Here is a 22,866-nt window from a genome sequence, read left to right on the forward strand (position 1 = left end):
TCTATACACCTTCGCTCTGTGCCCCATCATCCCATCCCATGGTTTCCCATATGAGTGCTATATTGATGATATGCAGCTGTTCCCTCCAGAGGACCACATGGAATGAGCTACAATCTCTACATGTATATCCATATCCATATTACTAACCGAGAATGGTAAACCGGATATGGACGCAGGGACCTGCCCATGGACGCAGGAGACATAGTGCGCAGGCGCCACACAAAGCCCCCCTCCCCAGAGCGAAACGGGAGAGACTACGAACCGTCTGACATGCCGCAAACAGGATAAAGCGAGGTCAGAAATAAAAGACAGAGTAGGAAACAAAGTAAAACGTCATAAAGAGGTTAAAGAACGGGGCCAAACACATGGAGAGCAGGTTACAGATGATGAAAACTGGAATGCAACAGCTTCAAAAAAACCTAGACACGAAACACATGCACAGCGAGATACAGAATAGTAAAGCAGAAAAAACAACAGTTAAACGTCCACACCACACAGCGGAGGCAGACCCGGAAGGTGCAGGCGCCTACATCACGCGTCGGAAGGCGCGGGAAAGTACGAAAGGCAAAGGCGCCTACACAGCATGGTGAAACCTGACATAATACGGAAGGCGCAGGCGTTGCCGCCATATTGTGAGTGACACTACTGCGTAGTGAAGGCGCAGGCGTCACCGCCATATTGTGCATGGCACTACTGCGGAGTGAAGTTAGGAATAATGTGCTGCTTGGGATCGTACAAAACGGCGAACGCGACCCACCATCTGAAACTGCGGAGGCAAAACAGGCACGGGTTCAAACCGAATGAGCTCGACTGACGGATATACGCCTACAACGCGCGTCTCAAACCGCAGAAGCAGGGCAAGCACGGATTCAAAACAATGCAAGCTTATAAAGTTCGTCCTTTGGAACTTAAGAATTATCTGAATTTGGGAATAAAGTAATTATCTGAATTTGTGAATAAAGTACAAAAGAACGTTTTCCTTGGCTAAAGACTAGTTTCTGATCTTCAGCTTTGAGTTGGATTATAGTTTAGTTTTGACATTTGGTTTGGTTTGTGATCTCTTGCTAAATTTCAGCTCTTGACTGTATCCTAGTTTCTTTGCCTTTGTGGTGCACCTTCTTCCAGTGGCATAACACTAGTTTACAAAAATGACTGGTATGTCACCTGACAGAGAAGAAAGACAGAATGGTTGGGCACAGCTAATCTATGACCAGTGGAGTAATGATCATTACAGCAATTGTAGCTTATAATCTAAGTGGGGGGAAGTGATCTGGACTCAGTTTGAGATATGGATGGAATTCCATCCCTCAGAAACACCAATCAGTTTACTGCTTTATCTGTAGCTGAAGAGGGAAAAACTTGTTTATGGGATGGATGTGACTTGTCTGGCCCTTAGGAACTCATACTGGTGAACAGCCAGATGTCAGCTGCTGAGTGGTTCAGTAATGATGGTGAAAATTAGCATCTGTCCACCAGCTTGGATTCAAGACGGGAATTTTGTCCTTCTTGAGTGACTACAACCCTGCATTCTCTTAAGGAATGTAGCACAATAAATGTGCACATGCTTGGCATGACTAAGAAAACTGCTGATGTAAACTGGGCATTTATTGGATATGAAAACTTAAAGTATAGATGTAGAAAGTCAGTGATTGCCCACACTATGACATTTCTTGTGTCGTTCAATACAAGCTAATTATGTCATAAATATGGTAAGGTGCAAGTGTCTTCAGAGCTAGTAAATGGTTACAGAGGAGACACACCACACACGCCATTTCTTCCACCCATATGAAAGGCTGTTAAAGCTTTACCAGGGGTTTCAGTGTTCATTTAGTTTTTAGCTATATCAACAGATGAAAACACCACTGTCTGATCTCCAATGATTACTGAGGCCTTCATATAGTGTACCTTTTTTATAAATGTGAGTAGGGATATGAGATGTCATTCATTGGCTTGTGTGAGTGGAGATATAAGATGTCATTGGTCTGCCCCTTGTGTGAACAAAGGCTTACAGTTCGATATACAATGTTTCACAAGCTCAGATGGATGCAAGGTTCCTTTGCACTCTCAAGGAATATCTGTTTTCTTGCGTGTGGAGGGTCTGGAAAGCAAAAGCAATGGGCACTTACGATTCATCTTAAGCGCGTAATTCTCCTAATCTGTATAGAATGTAATTACCGCTCATAGTTAAGCTATTTAGGTATTACCGGTGTCATTTGCTTAAAATAAAAACACTGAATATAAAAAATATGCAGCCTTTGTAGAATTAATGCATAATTTAAAATAGAGCATATTCAATTTAAGGATTAAAACGGTATTTTCCATTTGTAAGAAATAAATTACAATTATTATTTTTCCTTGTTCTTTTGATAAGAAAATAAAAAAACAATGTTATTTAAATTAACCAAAAAAAAAGTAAAGCAAGTAAAATGATAAAGAAAAATTGGCTGAGGTATATGCCCACTGTAGCACGGGTTTAAAAATCTCCTTCCTTCCAGTCTCCAATGGCATTATTTCACATTAGAACTACTACTGAGAGTATTTCTCTTCATTAATTGATCAACTGATTAAGTGACTTTCTTAACAATTTAACATCACTGATACTACTAAAACCATTCCACCAAAGAAATGTGATTCTCAGTTCCCCGTATTCAACCTCTTTCTCATTATATGGGAGGTCTTATGCTTGCAGTTATGTGGTTCACTCACACTTACACTAAACCCTGCTGTTGAAAACAACTATTTTCTAATAGAAACTTCTGTCCTGAAGATCTCTCAACATATGATTTGCAGTACACTCTTAAAAATAAAAGTCCCAGAATAGTTCTTCAGAGTGATGCCATAGGGTAACTAGTTTTGATTACCCAAAAGACCCAACCAACCGAAGGTTTCAGAAAGAACATTTATTTATTTAGAACCGTAACAGGTTTAACACAGTAAATAACCATGAATAAATTATAACAAAATACCAATGGGCCTTGATTTTAAAGGGAGACTCAATGCACACAATATCACAGGCTAATTACAGTTTTTCTTAACCTATGTCCTGCCAGGTAGCCTATGATATGTTAAATATTTCAGTTTTCTTCTACATATTAGGAATTTTTTAAAGTGCAAAGAACCCCTCCCAGAATTAAATGGTGGTTTGTCAAGCAATGTTTCTATAAGGAATCACACAACCCAGAAAAGAACCATAGAATTCATTTAAGAACCATTATTATTAAGAGTGTATGATGTACAAACAGACAGTAAACTTAAGATGTGAAACCTTTTGAAGTTTGCCACAGAGAAATAGTATTCAGCATTACACTGCTCCATGGAATCTAAAATTGTTTTCTGGGATTTATTGTTTAATATATGATTTCTTAAGAATATATTTTGCAATTGATTGAAATCTAAATACATATGTCCTCTTTCTACATCAATGAATTCTCAATTAAATTCACATACCATCACAGACAAATAAGAGAACACATGTCATGAATCATGTATATATGACATGTCGGCATTAGTGAATCAGTAACAGCAGTCATGCTGTTATTTCATACATGGCAGTGCTACCATTGTGTTGAAAAAGCAGTCAGTGTCAGTCCTTAGAAAAAAGCACAACCCAGCTTGTGAAGAGTACCTAACACCTAAGTACAATGGTAATATCCAATGAGGCATATCAGCACATACAATTGAGAGATGGCAGGCAACAACAAAACCAAAGTCCACTCCTGTTTGCACAAAACACGAAAGCTAAGAATACAACCAAAAGACACTGAATTATTGTTAAAAAAACATTCTGGCATAAATCCTGTTCCCTACTGATTCATACTAGTGAGAGGAGCTAGATAGGACCTGTTAATAGTACAAGCTGATGGTGGACGTGTAATGATGTGGGACATTTTTTATGACACACTTCTTTTTACTCGAAACAAGTACAGCTTATGACATGTAGTGGAATATCATGACCTATTCACTTGAAGATCTATAATTCACATGGGAGTCAATTTAAAGCAAAACTTCTGTGTAACACTTCTCATACCTCACTGAGCTCATCCTGACACAAATTCAAGTAACTCTTTTTGCCAGTGCTATCTATCTATCTATCTATCTATCTATCTATCTATCTATCTATCTATCTATCTATCTATCTATCTATCTATCTATCTATCTATCTATCTATCTATCTATCTATCTATCTATCTATCTATCTATCTATCTATCTATCTATCTATCTATCTATCTATCTATCTATCTATCTATACTTTGGTTTCAGTACCTTTACAAATTACAATGAAAATGATGGCCTCTCATATTAATGCAAGTAATTTTGCCATAACAGCTTGAAATGAGTATTATACAGTAACCTGTAATATTTTTGACTGGTGCTCTAGGCCCTGCCTTGTGAAGTTACCCTTAGAACTAGCCAACTCTACTGGTTGCTTATTAACATAAATTGGGCTGCATTCATGTCCTTGTCAAAACCCTTATCTGATCTCAGTGCTTAATAATTCAGCCTTTTCAGTTTTTGCCAGATTTTCTGGAGTCTGATTTTTGAATATCGCCTATTCTTTTTGCCAGCCCTGTCTTTTACGCAAATATGTAAATGGTCAATAAGCTTATTACGTTAAAACCAAGGTTTACCTAGATTTACATATGATATGAGATGTCAAGGAAAATTATACCTTTTATTGAGTAACTGAACAGATTACTAGATGTTGCGTGAAGAAGGAGCTTTAGCTGCCTCGAAAGCTTCCATAATGTAATCTGTTCAGTTAGCTAATAAAAGGTGTCATTTTGCTTGACTTCTCATTGTGTCCCTCATAGCTAACACGGTACAACTGCCTACTACTACCAGCTTTACATATACAGTATACTTTTTAGTCCTTAAAGAATGTATTGATGGTATGATTGACATACACTATTGTACATCTTTAATGCAAAATTTGACATCTCCTTGAAATGAATCTGGTTGAACATTAGTTTTATTTCACAGTTTTTAGTTTATGATGTGAATGAAAAATTATTGTTAACGACCCTCAAAAATACAACAGTACTCATTTATTTAAATACATATAAGTGCAAAACAGCCCAATGCACAGTATTCTACGTAAGAACTAAAAAGGACAAAAACATTGCAATTAAGAAACCTTGAAAAACTTTGGAATGTTAGGATGATTGCCTACAGAATTGACCCTGAATGGTACATAATGCCACCACTTACAGAACAGAAAGCAATTTGCTTGTCATTTAACAATTGTATGAGTGATGAAGAAAGAAAGCCGTCAAGAGTCTTCATGCTCCTCCAGTTGCATTTTCAAATGTACCTTGCTGTTTTTTGATGTCAACTTAATGCATGTGCCTTTTTACGCCAGGAGTCAAGCTAAAGTTAGAAAATGAATTTATTTGAAAATGGAATGAACCTTAACAAAAATGATAATGTAATTTCTCAATGTAGTCTCCACCCTTCTCGAAGAGCTTGCGCTACCTGCCTGGAGGTGCCTGGATTCTAGCAGAATAAAAGGTTTTGCCTTGTCCTCGCAACTGTATAACACATGAGAAACCAGCCACAGCTCCGAAACTTGCTTGCATAATAATTAATCTCTATTATTGTGTTCAATAAGTTACTTCGGGATTCCAGTTGGCAACCCCCCAGGCACACAAGCGGTCTGGTCCCAACCTATGGAAATGGCTGTCTATCTCCTGCAGCAAGGTGCTATATGGGCATTCCCTTGGCTTGATCCAGCCGTTCGGATCCTCAGCAATGAGGATCCTGCGAGCCAGATCACCCTCAGGGTACATGGCCATAGTGCCGTAACTGACACTTCCTCACAATGCAGGCAACGTGCCTCATTCAGGACTCTATGAGCAACTGCTCATTGGACACAAAGCCAAACCAGTGGTAACCAAAGATTCTCCGAAGAGACACAGTACTGAAAGAGTTTGGTATATCTGCTTTCATATTGTAATAGGCTACTGTGTTGGCTATCATGTAGGGATAAAATATGTATTAGAAAAAACATTTAAGGTTTAGAAGAAAACTTTCCATTGTAACTTTCCAATTTAATTTACAATCAGAACTTGCCATTTAAAAGAGAATCAGATCCTTGAACCTTGAGGTTTGCAAAGTGAGAAGAAATGTTCTACCATCTCCCACTGCCATGAGTAGACAGTTAAACTATGAATGAAGGTTGTGTCTAGTGATGATTGGTTGAAGGGCACATGAGTTGGCCTCTAATCTATGATGCTCCCTTGGCCCAAGGAATGCAGTAAGGAAGAACAACAATAGAATAATTATGAGGTTTTTCAGAAGCCCAAGGTACAGTATCTCATTCCCATCCAGAGACATAGCTGCATTAAAAATTGATCAGCTCATTAGTGCAATGCAAGACTGAAACAGCCATCTGACCCTCTAGGTACATTGGCTGCTATCCCTCCAGGTTGTCATGTTAGCAGTTGTCTCATTCAGTTTTGCTTTGTTTCTGCTATTCACACATTAAGAACAACTGTTTGAAAATGTTGTTCTGTACTGAAGTTTGATTCTGCTTTTCTGCTTGCTTTGGACTGTTTTTTTAATAAACCACCTGTGGTCTACAGATAAGCGAGGGGAGGGGGTATTTTTATCCATGGACATAGTCAACCCTAGTTCATCCTGACAGTGACTGCTGCAGGAGCTGCAGACCACAGATGCAACTCTGCAATAGGCTAGTAAGTGTGACTTTAACTACACTTAACAGAATAAGAGTCACAGTTTTGGTTCTGTATATAAAAGTACTAAAGCAAGGATATGTTCACAATCAGACTATTCCACAACAAAACAGGTTTATTAATGACAGCTGTTAGTAAGTGTGGATGTGGACATGAGTGATGGACTGAAGCTCCATCCATGGTTGTTTCTTCCATTTAACCAATGGCGTCTGTCTCCTCACAACTCAGTACTGCGAAAGTGGGATAAAAAATGAGTGGATTATGGGGGAGATCCATTTATTTAACAGGGTGTCACACATGTGCGAGTAGGGGGACATTGTATGGACCAAGTAAAGGTAATTCCACGCCAGGCCAGGGGAGGGCGGGGTGCACTAAACCTTCTCCTGTTGTCTCTGCAGACCAGCCACGGGAAAACTATCTGAATCAAGAACATCACTTCCAGTTCCGGCGCCTAGAAGAACGTCACTTCCAGTTCCGGCGCCCAGGCTGATGCCAGAAAAACATCACTTCCGGGGTAACCCTACATCACTTCCTATCTGACCACTTGTAGTACTAGGGTGTTGTACCGTGTTAGCCATTATGAATGTAGAGAAAAGCCAAGCAAAATGACACCTTTTATTGGCTAACTAGAAAGATTACAATATGCAAGCTTTCGAGGCAACTCAGGCCCCTTCTTCAGGCAAGATGTAATACAGAAACTGAAGTTTCCTATGTTTATATACACACTCTAGGACAAGAAACAACATTGGTAAATATTTAAATGAGAGATTTTGAATGTAAAAAATTAATAGATTCATTCAGGCTAGGGTTAATTTAGCAAGAGAGAAAAGAACAATGTATTGTCAAGATCTCTGGATAAGATAACTGTCCAACAAAGTCTTTTGAAGTTTGTAATGAGTTTTTTTCAAAACAATGTGGGTCTGTAGACAGGTTGTCTGTCATTCTGAGAGATGTAAACAATCCTCATATCTGGCCATGATGATGGCATATTGGCATGTGAAATGTACCTCAAACAACATGATTTACCCACAAAGTCAGTAATAGAAATGATAAAATTCACTCTGACACATAATCTATTCTCTTTTGGACAGGATTGCTACTTACAACAAATGGGGACTGCAATGGGATGTCGGTTTGCACCTCACTATGCAAATCTTTTTATGGCAAAATTGGAGGAAGATTTTATGTCAATGTGCATCGTAAAACCAATGTTGTATCTCCGTTACATAGATGACATCTTCATAATCTGGACTGCCAGTGAAAAGGACCTCCTCCATTTTCATAATGAATATAATTGTTTTCACCCCAACATAAAGCTGAAGCTGAATTACTCAAAAACAGAAGTCAGCTTCCTTGACACCACCATTCAACTGAAAGACAACACCCTTGTAACTTCTATTTTTCACAAACCGACAGACAGACGGACCTACCTGAAAAATGATAGCTTCCACCCCAAGCATATAAGGCGCTCCATTATTTTCAGCCAAGCAATACGGTACAATCGTATTTGCTCAGACCCAACAGACCGGGATCAACAACTGCAGGAGCTCAGACAAGATTTCATCAAACAAGGTTACACCCCGAAAACAACAGACACTCAAATAAGAAGAGCTACTGCCATACCCAGAGACAACCTTCTGGAATATAAAAACAAAGACAACAAGGATCGCATCCCCCTTGTTGTCACCTACAACCCACATCTTGAAACACTTCGAAAATTATAAAAGAACTTCAGCCAATACTAAACAATGACCAAACACTGAAAAATGAATTTCCTGAACCTCCCCTCCTGGCATACAGACAACCACCAAACCTTCAACAATTAATTGTCCGAGGCTCCCTAAGTGAACCAACAGAAAATGGCACATCTCCATGCCTACAGAAAAGATGCAAAACATGTGCCCACATCTATGATACAGACTGTATAGTTATACCACACTGCCGACTTGAACATCACATCAAGGGATCATTTTCCTGCAGATCATCTAATGTAGTCTACCTAATTTTCTGCATGAAATGTCCTGACACTGCACTCTATGTGGGAGAAACTGGACAAACACTCCGCCAGAGAATGAACTTACACAGGTTCCACATTAAACATGGCAACACAGATGTTCCTGTGGCGGCCCACTTCAACAGCCATGGACACTGTGAGAAGGACTTTAAGGTCACAGTGCTTATGGGCAACTTCAAAACACAGCAAGAGAGAAAAGAATGGGAAGTTAAACTCATGCTAAAATTTAATACTTTACAACATGGATTGAATAAAGACAAGAGTTTTATGGCCAGATATGAGGATTGTTTACATCTCTCAGAATGACAGACAACCTGTCTACAGACCCACATTGTTTTGAAAAACTCATTACAAACTTCAAAAGACTTTGTTGGACAGTTATCTTATCCAGAGATCTTGACAATACATTGTTCTTTTCTCTCTTGCTAAATTAACCCTAGCCTGAATGAATCTATTAATTTTTTACATTCAAAATCTCTCATTTAAATATTTACCAATGTTGTTTCTTGTCCTAGAGTGTGTATATAAACATAGGAAACTTCAGTTTCTGTATTACATCTTGCCTGAAGAAGGGGCCTGAGTTGCCTCGAAAGCTTGCATATTGTAATCTTTCTAGTTAGCCAATAAAAGGTGTCATTTTGCTTGGCTTTTCTCTATCTGACCACTTAAAACCGCCATCTTCTCCAACCTTCATCAGTTCTGTCTTGGACTCTGTATTGTCAACAACTCTGTTGAAAAACAAAAGAAAATCCTTTGCAGCTAGGAACATTATACGGGAGGATGCCCCAAACCTTTTTTACGTGTGTCGAGTCTGTTCCTTTTACAAGGGATAACAAGGCTTTTAAAATTATGCTTTAGGCTATTGCTATAGAAAATCATTTTCAGTTTTAAACATCAAAATCTCAAAATATTTCTAAATGTTACTATGTAATCTGTTAAATTTCTCTTGATGCTCACGTTATCCACTCCTAAAAGATCATATGATTGTTTGCCTAAAAAATATTTATTGCCCTAAATTGTCCATTGTGCACATGTCAACTAGCTATAGAAAAATGCAGAATAATTTAACTAGACATAATTTTGTTAATATAAAAAATAAATAAGCAGTTAATATTAAACTGGCAGTAATATTACATGACATAAAAGAGCAGATATAGCAGTGATGTGTAGTGTAATTATAGGTTAGTCAACTCACCGGTGCAGCTCCAGCCATCTTCAGCCACTTTAAGGCCATCATCACAATAGCAAAATGTTCCATTTCTGGTGATGACACATCCAAACTGACATCTTAATTGTTGACATTTTGGCGCAAATTCTGAAAAAAAAAAACGTTTAAATATGGATTTGTGTTTGCTTTTATAACATTAATACACACTTTCACATAGCATTACAGTATCAATTTGTCTCCACAGCTCTCTGCTGTAAATCTGAAGACCCCCTACAGGCACTTTATTGATCAGCCAGCACTAGGCACCCTGGGTTTAAATTGAAATATGATTTATTAAAATATTTACGTGGGAAAATAAGCCCTTGAGATGTACAATTTCATTTTCAAGGAGATTATCTTTTTTTCTCAAGGAACAACCTCTCACCTCATCGTCAGTCATAATAAAGTCCTTCACTTTTTTTTCATTCAAAGGTGTTTGGACCAAAGCCATGAAACTAAATTTTGTCAGATTTAATTATCACATAAGTAAGGAATCCCACAAGGGGTATCTTTATATTATACTGAAAGGAAAACAGATATGCAACAAACCCTGCTATATAAAATATTTTGGAAAATTACTCTCAGTTAAATAACACACATGAAAAATAAATGGAATACACCACATAACAGTCTGGTTAACATGTAGGTGAAACAAAATATATTTCACCCACAAGTAGCAGATTGCCACATTACTTGAATATAGGCTGATTCAATGCTCGGTGGCTTTTTTATTAAACATCATTCAGCTACATAAAAGAGACAGGACTGTACATGTAATTTTACTGAAGCATACTTAAAACAAATTTGTTCTCGATTTTTGTAGCCTTTATACATATTTTAAAGAGCATCAAAATGTGATTATGGCATATTTAACCCTAGGATTCAGTAATGTCAAAAAAGGCAGATTCAACTTTTAAAACAGGAGATTTTATTTCATGAACTTATGCTCCAGACTCAGAGTTGAACCTGTACTTAACAATGTAACAGCTTGAATTAAACAATGCCTACAGCTCTATAAAACTTGTCTTCTCCTTGAACTGTAAAACAGGGAAGACAGTAAGGGAATAAAAACCACTCTTGTTCACATTCTATAACTCTGCTGGTCTACCCTAAAAAACACTCAATGGGACTCCAGGGGCTATGATTCATTGGCAGAGTTCAGGGCTGTGCCCTCATCTTTGACTGACAGAAGCTCAGAAACTTCTAGCAAACTGATGGACAATACGATCAATCGATGGTCACAAGAAGTTCTTAGAATAGTAATGAGGTTGATGAAATTATTGCTTAGGCTCACAATCACATATCTGCCTCTAATTGTGGAATTGCAGGGTGACAAAGTCTACCCCAGGATGGTAAGAGAACAGTCTTGCAACAGTGGCTAATGTTATTTGTAATGTAAATACTCAGGAGCTGCTTATCCCATTTTGGGTTGAAGAATTTCATCTGTATTCCAGCAGCAGGGAGCACAAAGCATATTCTGGATGGGAGATAAAGACACAAGATGATTTGCAGAGTTTGTTTGCACATTAATTTACCAATGTACAGTTTTCTTTTTACTGTCAACATGAAGTAGAAACCTTTGGCAAGAATGTGGTGTGTACATGTTTTACTACTCAAAACACAGTGTCATTAGACTAGACAGGTTTCCATATGGTACAATTTGATTACATTTTAGATTATATTAATCTATAGTCCTACTGTAAATTGAGCTGTGGGAATTAATGTTTATGGGATGAAATCAACCAGTGCAGCAAAGTCAAAGATCCCCACTGATTGTTACTGAATGATGGGGACCTTCTGTCCATATGGTTTTTGTTAACTAGATTGACATTACAGTTAGACATCTCTCATTACGCTCATTTTATACATTGCCTGTTTCACATTTTACTGTTATACAACATTGAATCATAGATCATTTATTTTGGCTTTTTTAACACTGATCAACAGAAAAAAAGACTAATCAAAATCAATCTTTGTAAAATGCTCTAAATTAATTACAGACATAAAATATTTGATCACTTAAGTATTAACTCCTTTAATATGACACATCTAAACCATCACTAGTGCAAGCAATTCATTTTGAAAGTTGCATAAGTAGTTAAATAGAGATCACCCATGTGTAGCCAAGGCATTTTAATCAGTTGTACTATAAATGTACCTTAACTGTAGAGTCAGTATCATGGCCTAACATACACAATAAAAACAACTGAACACTCAGAAATTGTGATTGAAATGCACAAGTCAGAGGATGGTGACAAGAAAATATCCAAGTCATCGAATATCCCTTGGAGTCCACATAAACCAATCATTAAGAAATGGAAGGAGCATGGCACAGCTGTAAATCTGCCTAGAGAAGGCCCCCTACAAAAACAGAGAAATCATGTCAGAAGACAACTAGTGAGGCCACCAAGAGACCTATGAGAACTGTGAAGCAAGCTACAGTAGATTAGATTGTAGGTAATGTGCATACCATAACTGATGCAAGGGCGTTACACCAGTGGCAGCTTTATAGGAGAATGGCAAACAGAAAGTCACCGTCAAAGAATGTGCACATGCCATCTTGGCTAGAGGTTCCTAGAAGGTACTTGGGAGCCTTTTTAGTCTGCTGGAAAAGGTTCTATGGTCCTATGAGACCAAAAGTACGCTATTTTGGACATCAGACTAAACAACATGTACAGTGCATCCGGAAAGTATTCACAGTGCATCACTTTTTCCACATTTTGTTATGTTACAGCCTTATTCCAAAATGGATTAAATTCATTTTTTTCCTCAGAATTCTACCCACAACACCCCATAATGACAACGTGAAAAAGTTTACTTGAGGTTTTTGCAAATTTCTTAAAAATAAAAAACTGAGAAATCACATGTATATAAGTATTCACAGCCTTTGCTCAATACTTTGTCGATGCACCTTTGGCAGCAATTACAGACTCAAGTCTTTTTGAATATGATGCCACATGCTTGGCACACCTATCCTTGGCCAGTTTCACCCATTCCTCTTTGCAGCACCTCTCAAGCTCCTTCAGGTTGGATGGGAAACGTCGGTGCACAGCCATTTTAAGATCTCTCCAGAGATGTTCAATCGGATTCAAGTCTGGGCTCTGGCTGGGCCACTCAAGGACATTCACAGAGTTGTCCTGAAGCCACTCCTTTGATCTTGGCTGTGTGCTTAGGGTCGTTGTCCTGCTGAAAGATGAACCGTCGCCCCAGTCTGAGGTCAAGAGCGCTCTGGAGCAGGTTTTTCATCCAGGATGCCTCTGTACATTGCTGCAGTCATCTTTCCCTTTATCCTGACTAGTCTCCCAGTCCCTGCCGCTGAAAAACATCCTCACAGCATGATGCTGCCACCACCATGATTCACTGTAGGGATGGTATTGGCCTGGTGATGAGCGGTGCCTGGTTTCATCTAAACGTGACGCCTGGCATTCACACCAAAGAGTTCAATCTTTGTCTCATCAGACCAGAGAATTTTCTTTCTCATGGTCTGAGAGTCCTTCAGGTGCCTTTTGGCAAACTCCAGGTGGACTGTCATGTGCCTTTTACTAAGGAGTGTCTTCCGTCTGGCCACTCTACCATACATGATTGGTGGATTGCTGCAGAGATGGTTGTCCTTCTGGAAGGTTCTCCTCTCTCCACAGAGGATCTCTGGAGCTCTAACAGAGTGACCATCGGGTTCTTGGTCACCTCCCTGACTAAGGCCCTTCTCCCCCGATCGCTCAGTTTAGATGGCCGGCCAGCTCTAGGAAGAGTCCTGGTGGTTTCGAACTTCTTCCACTTACGGATGATGGAGGCCACTGTGCTCATTGGGACCTTCAAAGCAGCAGAAATTTTTCTGTAACCTTCCCCAGATTTGTGCCTTGAGACAATCCTGTCTCGGAGGTCTACAGACAATTCCTTTGACTTCATGCTTGGTTTGTGCTCTGACATGAACCGTCAACTGTGGGACCTTATACCGCGATCCCTCGCTATATCACGCTTCGACTTTTACGGCTTCACTCTATCGCGATTTTTTCTCATACACGCTTACATCACTACGCATGCGCTTTCTGAGAACTTTTATCTAAGCCCCACGATGGCTCCTAAACGTGCTGCTTTTTCTAAGCCTTCTGACAATGAAACTAAGCGCCGGAGGAAGATGCTTACCATCCAGGAGAAGGTGAAACTTTTGGATATGATCAAAGATGGCAATACCCTACAAAAGCCTCCTCACGCATATGAAAAGACAGCGCCAGCAACTGCCAATCAAGATGTTCTTCAGCCGCGCACCCAGACACCCACTGCCTACTCCTAGTACTCCTTCAGCGGAAGAAGACAACGACGCACCTGCTGAAGATACTGCACCACCTTGTCACGCTTGGGTCACAGATTTGCACAGAAACACAGGAGGTTGTAGAGAGACAGGAACGTTATTCAAAGCACTGCAAACAAACATTTGTCTCTTTTCAAAAGTTTAAACGTGCTCCATGACAAGTCAGAGATGACAGTTCCGCCAGGAGCAGAGAATGTCTGAGAGAGAGAAACAAAATAACCAATTCCAAAGCTGAGAGGCGCTGCACAATACTTTTAAGTAAGCAGACTACCATGTGAGAGGTTTATTGCGCGTTATAGCACAAGTAAGAAGGGTAAGGAGCAATGTGAAGGTAGACTGTCAGCTGTTTCAGGGGTTTTCCCAGGGGTGTCTGTGTCCTCTGAGGGTGCGATCAGCGCTCCAGCTTACAACCTGAAGACTCTCCTACTGAGCTTGTGCCTTCATAGGTTAGTGGTTGTGTGTAAGAACTGTGTGTGTGTGTAATTAAATGTACAGTACAATAATAATATGATATTTGTAACGTCTAATATATCTTATTTTCTCTTATTTTGTCTAATATATTGGGTAATACGAGTGTAATGGTGACTAAAGGGTGTTATTTCATGCCTAGAGGGCTCTAATAATGTTAAAAAAACATATTTAGAAGGTCGTAAACAGGTTTTCTATACTCTAACTGTGAAAATATTCGATTTATAAATAAAGAATCCTACTTCGCGAAAATTCATTTATCACGGTAGAGTCTGGAACGGATTAACTGTGATAAACGAGGGTTCACTGTATAGACAGGTGTGTGCCTTTCCAAATCATGTCCAATCAACTGAATTTACCACAGGTGGACTCCAATTAAACTGCAGAAACATCTCAAGGATGATCAGGGGAAACACAGGATGCACCTGAGCTCAATTTTGAGCTTCATGGCAAAGGCTGTGAATACTTATGTACATGTGCTTTCTCATTTTTTTTATTTTTAATAAATTTGCAAAAACCTCAAGTAAACTTTTTTCACGTTGTCATTATGGGATGTTGTGTGTAGAATTCTGAGGAAAAAAATTAATTTAATCCATTTTGGAATAAGGCTGTAACATAACAAAATGTGGAAAAAGTGATGCGCTGTGAATACTTTCCGGATGCACTGTATAACACAGGACATTATCAAAAATGCACCATCTCCATTATGAATCACGATGGTGGCTCCATCATGCTGTGGGGATGCTTCTTGTAGCAGGCCCTGAAAGGTTTGTGAGGGTAAAACGAACACAGCAAAATTCAGAGAAATTCTGGAGAAAAATCTGATGCAGTTGGCAAGAAACCTGTTAATCGAGGACCCCAAGCATAAAGTCAAAACTGAACAGAACTGACTTCAGAATTACAATGCTGGTGTCCTATAGTATCTGAGTCAGAGTTCAGTGCTCGTATTTATCAACTGTCTCAGAATTACTTCTAGAAATTTCAGTAAAAGTCAAAGAAGGATAAAGTATTTGTTCTACCCCAGAGTAGAAAATTGTGAAGTATGTAATTATGAAACATTCTACACCTACTAACAGCAACATGGAAGAATTCACATTTCAGAACAAATTGTATCACAACTTTGAGGCACCCCGAGACACAAAATGGCACTCATGATGATGTATTGTAGTCTTCGGATACTAATGCTAAGGCTTCACCACAAAGATAATAATAATCAAAGAGATAGATAGATAGATAGATAGATAGATAGATAGATAGATAGATAGATAGATAGATAGATAGATAGATAGATAGATAGATAGATAGATAGATAGATAGATAGATAGATAGATAGATAGATAGATAGATAGATAGATAGATAGAAAGGCATTGAGGAAAGAGGCCTGGACTTTGGGGTGATTGGTGCTGCGGCACTGGGTTGTGTGTGTCATATTTGTAAATATTAGTTGTAAATAAATGTGTGTGGTGATTAAAATAATGTCTGCCTGTATGTGTCCGGGCTGTTCCCCACAATAGATAGATAAGTTGTACCATTTTTACAAAGGATCAAGAAATTTTATAACAAAGAACAATCACTGCCTCAAATACAATAAAGAATTACAAAGAAAAACAAAAAAAAAACAAACCCTTCTGGCTTGGGCGGAGTGATGGCTCTGAGGCTAGGGATTTGCACAGGTAATCGGAAGGTTTCCGGTTCAAATCACGTAAACGCCAAAATTTGACTCTACTTCGTTGGCTCTTGAGCAAGGCCCTTAACCTGCAATTGCTCCATCCTGGGTATGACATTAATCTGCATCCAGCCCTGCCTGTAGGCCCTCCAAACTGCAGGGAAAAATCCTGGGGGTTGGTGGCAGAATTGGCACTCCAGCCACCATAAAAAAACCTCACATTGTGTCCATTCCATCTGAACTAGTGAGGTGCTAAGGTGTCACCTATTGCATGGCTGCACTCAGGTCCTAATCTGAGATCTGAGTTGGTTTGTCATGTGGTGGGTGCGGCAATACGCTATCTCAGCGTATGCTCCTGACTTCTCTTTCTTTCTTGGCTAAAGATAAGAGAACACTCAGAATGTGGCATTATAAAGGAGACCCAGTAGCATTTTTCTGAAATACGTCTTCTGAGTGATTTGTTTGCTGAATGTCCTCATTAGAAAGAGAATATGAATTATTGTTTATAATGGCCATCAGTTTTGTCTGCATTCTCTCTTCCTCCACTAACTCGAGCAGGTCTTGGATCTGATGATCGTCTGTTCTGTTTGAACCCATGCCTAGTCCCTGAAATCAATTCTTCCAGTTCCTGATAAGACTTCTTCATCTCTTTTTTTCAAACTTTTGCCAATATGGACACATTTGATTTATCATGTTTACTACTGTACTTCACAATAAAACCAGTGAAGCAGTCTTGTTAATTTTGTAGTCACCACAGAAGTGTAGGCAAAAACATGTATACTATAAAGCTGATGATTCTGATTGCCTTGGGCAGAACATCATGCCATTAATATTATATGGCTGAAGAGAGCAGTGTAGATGTTGGTTATAGTAATGGGCATGCTGAGTTCCCTTTCAAAGTTTTTAAATATTTATGTGGAAATAAGCCTTGCAATGAATTGAAAATATTTATTAAGAAGGAAAGCATCATATTACTGCAAGAAGGCTTATGCCATGCAAGTGTAGTGATGGTTTTTAGGTAAGCAATAGCCATCCCCTAGCGACACCTCAGGATTGGCAAGCTTTAGAACACAGATTCCAAGAGCCAATCATCTCCACACAACATTTGTTCTGATATCAAGTACCACTGGAGCATACACAGGGATTCATATTTGTACTGCACTGCCTCTCCTTTTATGCAAACTTCTTCTGAAGCTAAGTGTGTTCATTTGGGGCAGCTTTGTAGTGTGACATACACATACATTACAATTTCCAGAACAGCAGGCACTAGAAAAGGTGTTTCAAGTAAAACCATATGCAACATTTTGTGGGATGAAATGGAATGAACAATTTGAAATAACAATACACCATCCTGGTTTGTTGTGTGGTGGGTGCAGCAATGCGCTATCAGTGCATGCTCTCAACCTCATCAATTAATTGTAAAAGTTGTAGAACACAATACAGTTGACATGGGCTGCCAATGTGACAGTTTAAAATCCTTTTTGATTTTTTGTCCTGTACTAAAGTTAAATGTGTGGCCAGTTAGCTACAGGTTAGGTGTAAATTAATGTTCTAGCTCAGGTTAATGAGGAGGTTGATGTTAAGTGTACAGCTGGACAGGACTTGATCCTCAGGTTTTTAGGAGTACAGTTTAGGTCTTTTGATATTCTTGCTCAATTTCTTTTGTTCTGCTTTACATGAAGCCAGTATTAATGTCAATAAATATATTTATTTTATATAATACCTTTCATTCCTGGCACTCCCCCACTTTGGGAAAGGTACTATATAAATAAAATGTATTATTATTATTATTATCATTATTGGTTTTCAAAACAATTAACATGACAGTAGTAAATTAAAAAACAATGCATTGTTTCTACATTTCTGTGTAAGAAAGGACAGAGCCGGTTACACTTCCTTAGAAGGCTGGCATCCTTCAACATCTGCAATAAGATGCTGCAGATGTTCTATCAGACGGTTGTGGCGAGCGCCCTCTTCTACGCGGTGGTGTGCTGGGGAGGCAGCATTAAGAAGAAAGACGCCTCATGCCTGGACAAACTGGTGAGGAAGGCAGGCTCTATTGATGGCATGGAGCTGGACAGTTTGACATCTGTGGTAGAGCGACGGGCGCTCAGCAGGCTCCTATCAATTATGGAAAATCCACTGCATCCACTAAACAGTGTCATCTCTAGACAGAAGAGCAGCTTCAGCGACAGACTGCTGTCACTGTCCTGCTCCACTGACAGACTGAGAAGATCGTTCCTCCACCAAACTATGCGACTCTTCAATTCCACCCGGGGGGTAAACGTTAACATTATATAAAGTTATTGTCTGTTTTTACCTGCATTATTATCAATCTTTAATTTAATATTGTTTTTTGTATCAGTAAGGTGCTGCTGGAGTATGTGAATTTCCCCTTGGGATTAATAAAGTATCTATCTATCTATCTATCTATCTATCTATCTATCTATCTATCTATCTATCTATCTATCTATCTATCTATCTATCTATCTATCTATCTATCTATCTATCTATCTATCTATCATTGTATACTGCCACTTCATCTAAAATAAATAGCATTTTATTGTCAATAGTCTGAGAGAAGCAGCACAAAGATGTAATGAAAGACAATCAAAAACACTGAAAGGATTGTTCTATTGTATAAAAAGTATAATGCAAATCCTTGGTGGATACATAGGTTTACAATTATTAAATAATATATATGTATATACTGCTTTTGTTATAATATTGGAATGACAGACAATGTGTTTGTCTTTTTCACTATGAATGAGAAAGTTCACGGACAATTTTTTTTAAAACAGCACAAAAAAAAAATGAATACAAAGTGGGCTTTACAGCAGAATCCTAAGGTCAAATAAATGCTAGCATAAAAGTGTTTCTTCTCCTACAGTCTTCTTCAGATTTGCCAGCAAACAGAGGCAGAGATACACAAATGAAACTGAGTGGGCAGACATGCAGCACAGTGAAGGGCTCTAATGTTAAGAAATTGTTAGAGGATACCAGTGGGTGCCTGCCAGCTGTCAGTAATTCTGCAGCATTATTGCCATTTTACATGGAAGCCTCTTGTCCGGACCCAACTGTTATGGAGTATATATATACAAATACCTACTCATTAGAAACGGTAGGATTGAAAAGAAGTCATTTATACTGAAAAACTGTAATGAAAAAAATGCTAAAAATTGAAGTCTACAACATTTGTTTCATTTGTAGGGAAAAATGACAAGAAAGTAAAATCAGTAGATAATTATAAGGCGTATGGTAGTGTCTAATTAGACTTTCAGGCATGTTTGATAAGTTACCTCACAAGTCTAATTATCAGCACAGCATGTATATGGGCTTGCACACACAAAGCCACTGGTTATGACATGCAGATAATTTTTTACACTAGGAGGTGTTAAACACTGGGGTCCAAAAAGCTCAGTCCTGGGCTGTTGGTCATTTTTAATTTATATAACAATTTAATCATTTCTATATGAAAAAAAAGAAGCAATGTGATTAAATTTGCTGCTGGATTATCACATTGTGTACTGTGGGTGAAGATACATTATAAGAATGTCTTAGAAAGAAAATACAAATTTGAACATACGCAATTTATACAATTAAACAAAAGTCAAAATATTACAAACTGTACACTCATAATGTGGAATTGACCTAAAGCTGTGCTCTTCCCAATTATTTTACCAACATATTTTTGATCTTTTATTTTATTTTAATGTTATATGGGAACTGCCATTTTTTATCATGTTAATGAGGGTATAGCCATATTCATTTGAGGTTGCCATACCAGTTTTTATCATGTCATTTGCGCTGGGCTGTGAGGGAATGTTGTGTTACTGATGCTATTTAACTTCCTTGTCGTTAACCCAGAGCATGACTCAGGCTTGGAATTCTCTGTAAATACGGTTAAGCCCAACTCTGACCTAGTGTGACGTGTAATGATCCGCTTTACAGTGTTAAGCCAGAATAACTCTCTGGAAAGTATTCTACTGGTATCTACTAATATTTAGTGGAGGATAAAAACATCGTGCTACAAAGAATCATTCAGGTATCTATTTGTTCTGCCACTTTAAGGTAACTCTATTGTAATGCATCAATATTCTTGACTGGGGTGGAGACATTAACCAAAAAAACAATGGCGAATGAAAAGCCATGAAGCCAGTTTTAGAACAAACTGAAACTAAACCATTGCTCAAATAGAGCAACAGTGATGACAATGTGAATTGGTTATCAGACATTGACACAGAGAATGAAACCAAAACCTGTTTAATAGATTCCAACCTGCCAAATTTCAGTAAGGTTCATGTTTGTTGTCATACTACTGCTGACAATCACGCACCTCCTTGTTGCCCATTTCCCAGGTCTAAAGATGTCTGTTAGTCATGATTATCTGGACAATTCACATCTGGTGGAGATGGAAAAGTCAAATTAAACCATTTTCTTGTTGTACTGGCAGCCTGTTGGTGGAGACTACCAATGCCATTTTTCACTCTTCATGAAATACCTGATTTTCATTAATAAAGATGATTTTAATAAAGTAAATCATTCCAGCACCAAATCAAACTGAAGAATGTGAACCAGGGGCCTCATGTATAATGCCGTTCGTAGATCTCACACTATAACATGGGTGTAAGCACAAAAGTGGAAATGTTCGTATGCACAAAAAAATCCAGATGTATAAATCTGTGCGAACGTCAACTTCCACATTCTTCCGCTACATAAATCCCGGTCAGCATGAAAAGTAACGCACATGCACGCGCCTGTTGTCCCACCCCAACTCCTCCCAGAATTATGCCTCTTTGAATATGCAAATCAATATAAATAACCCTTCAGCTCAGCTTTCTGTGAAAAGACAATGGCAAAAGCATGAGGGAAAATAGAAGAATTTCAGCAAATACCAAGTGGATGCAAGGAAAAACTTACTATTTGTTGGTTTAAACAATGTGATAAACAACAAAAGGAAGTTGATCGAGTGACATAGCGTGTCAGAGAAACTCGAAAGCTCAAGTTCACAAAGTGGCATGTTGCCCGAAATAAAAAAGAAGTTGTCAGATATCAAAGTCACTGTGAAAAGGCGAGTCGTAGTCCACCATCTGAGTGTCATATGAAAGCTTATTAGGGTACAGAGAAAAAAAAAAAAGGCACAGAGTGGGGAAAAAAGCACGAAATGTCAACTTTAATCTCAAAATTTCCACTTTAATCACGTAGTTTATTTTGGCAATTAAAGTAGAATATCATAAATTTCATCTTAAAATCGTTTAATTTACTGGAATCTCAAATCCCATTGTAACTAAAGTAGCACATTAAATGCTTTGTTTTGTATTTGATCTTCTATGTGCTCTATGTGTGTGAATCATTACGTGCTTCCAGGCTTTCTCTTCCTCCGACAGGACACGGAATCCATTACATGCGTAATATTACAGCTCTCTGAATAATTACAATACTGAGATGTATACGTGATGTCATTTTCATGATGATAGGAGTTAAAGCATGTTATTATACATGGGAACATGGTGGCACAGTGATTGTTCATGTCTCACGCAAGATGCTTGCTGCGCCATGCATGACCTTCGATGAAATAATTTATTGCAGCAGTACTGTCTCTTTCAAACGTACTAACCCCCAATTCATGTCCTTCCTTTTCTTTCTCCAAGTAACCAATTGCCACACAATCAGCTCTGTAATAAATGTTAAGCCATCTGTAAGCTTAGAAGGCCAATTCTTCAAAACTTTAAAGGAACATTGAAATATCTTCGTAGTACATGTTTAATTATTCTATCCATCTGTCTTTCTGCAGTGTTGTGCCAGCCCCAGCAAGAATACAGCGCGAGGCAGGAACAATCCCTGAACCACCAGCTCCTTGCTAGTGCTGTGACACCGTGTCCTCACATGTTTAATTATTAACAATATAGATTATTTAAATGACGTTAACATTTTATCTGTATAATGTAATAAACATATTTTGCTGCATTTCATCTTAAAAATGATATCGTCATCATATGTAAATATACGCTTTATAAAGTGGTGCAGATTGTGCAATATTAGAACTGTATCGCAAGTTTACAGTGAGGTAATTGTACTTGTAAGTACAAACAGTTCTATAAGGAGCACTTGATGGACTGATTGAGTGTGTTTATAGTTCTTGGGATGAAACTGTTTCTGAACCGCGAGGTCCGTACAAGAAAGGCTCTAAAGTGTTTGTCGGATGAGAGCAGTTCAAACAGGCAGCATGGCTGAGGCAGCGTGTGCTTGATGCTGTATACCGATAATTCTCCTTCTGATCAGCTGCTCCGAGTGGTGCTGTGAGAGTAATATGGAAAAAGATGATTCAGTGTAGCAACCCCTAATGGGAGCAGCTGAAAGAAGAAGAATAAGGTGCAGTGAGAGTAACAATGCTAAAGCAGCTATGGTATTTTGAATAGTTTGGCCATTCCGTGGACCATTATATTGTTACTGGTTAATTACAATCAGATGCCTTAAACTAATAAACAATATGCGGTTCATTTCAGTG

At 38.5% G+C, this 22,866-nt stretch overlaps 1 protein-coding gene across 1 annotated transcript in view; it reads right to left on the minus strand.

Moving 5' to 3' along the window:
• Positions 1-22,866, minus strand: part of lrp1bb (low density lipoprotein receptor-related protein 1Bb) — a 2,167,948-nt gene that overhangs the window by 1,149,515 nt on the left and 995,567 nt on the right. Inside the window, exon 4 of the mRNA XM_051931086.1 lies at positions 9,903-10,022. Within this exon, the coding sequence (XP_051787046.1) occupies positions 9,903-10,022 (120 nt within the window). The remainder of the gene's footprint in view (positions 1-9,902; positions 10,023-22,866) is intronic.

The sequence above is a fragment of the Erpetoichthys calabaricus genome, chromosome 8 (assembly GCF_900747795.2).
Source record: "Erpetoichthys calabaricus chromosome 8, fErpCal1.3, whole genome shotgun sequence".
NCBI lineage: Eukaryota > Metazoa > Chordata > Cladistia > Polypteriformes > Polypteridae > Erpetoichthys > Erpetoichthys calabaricus.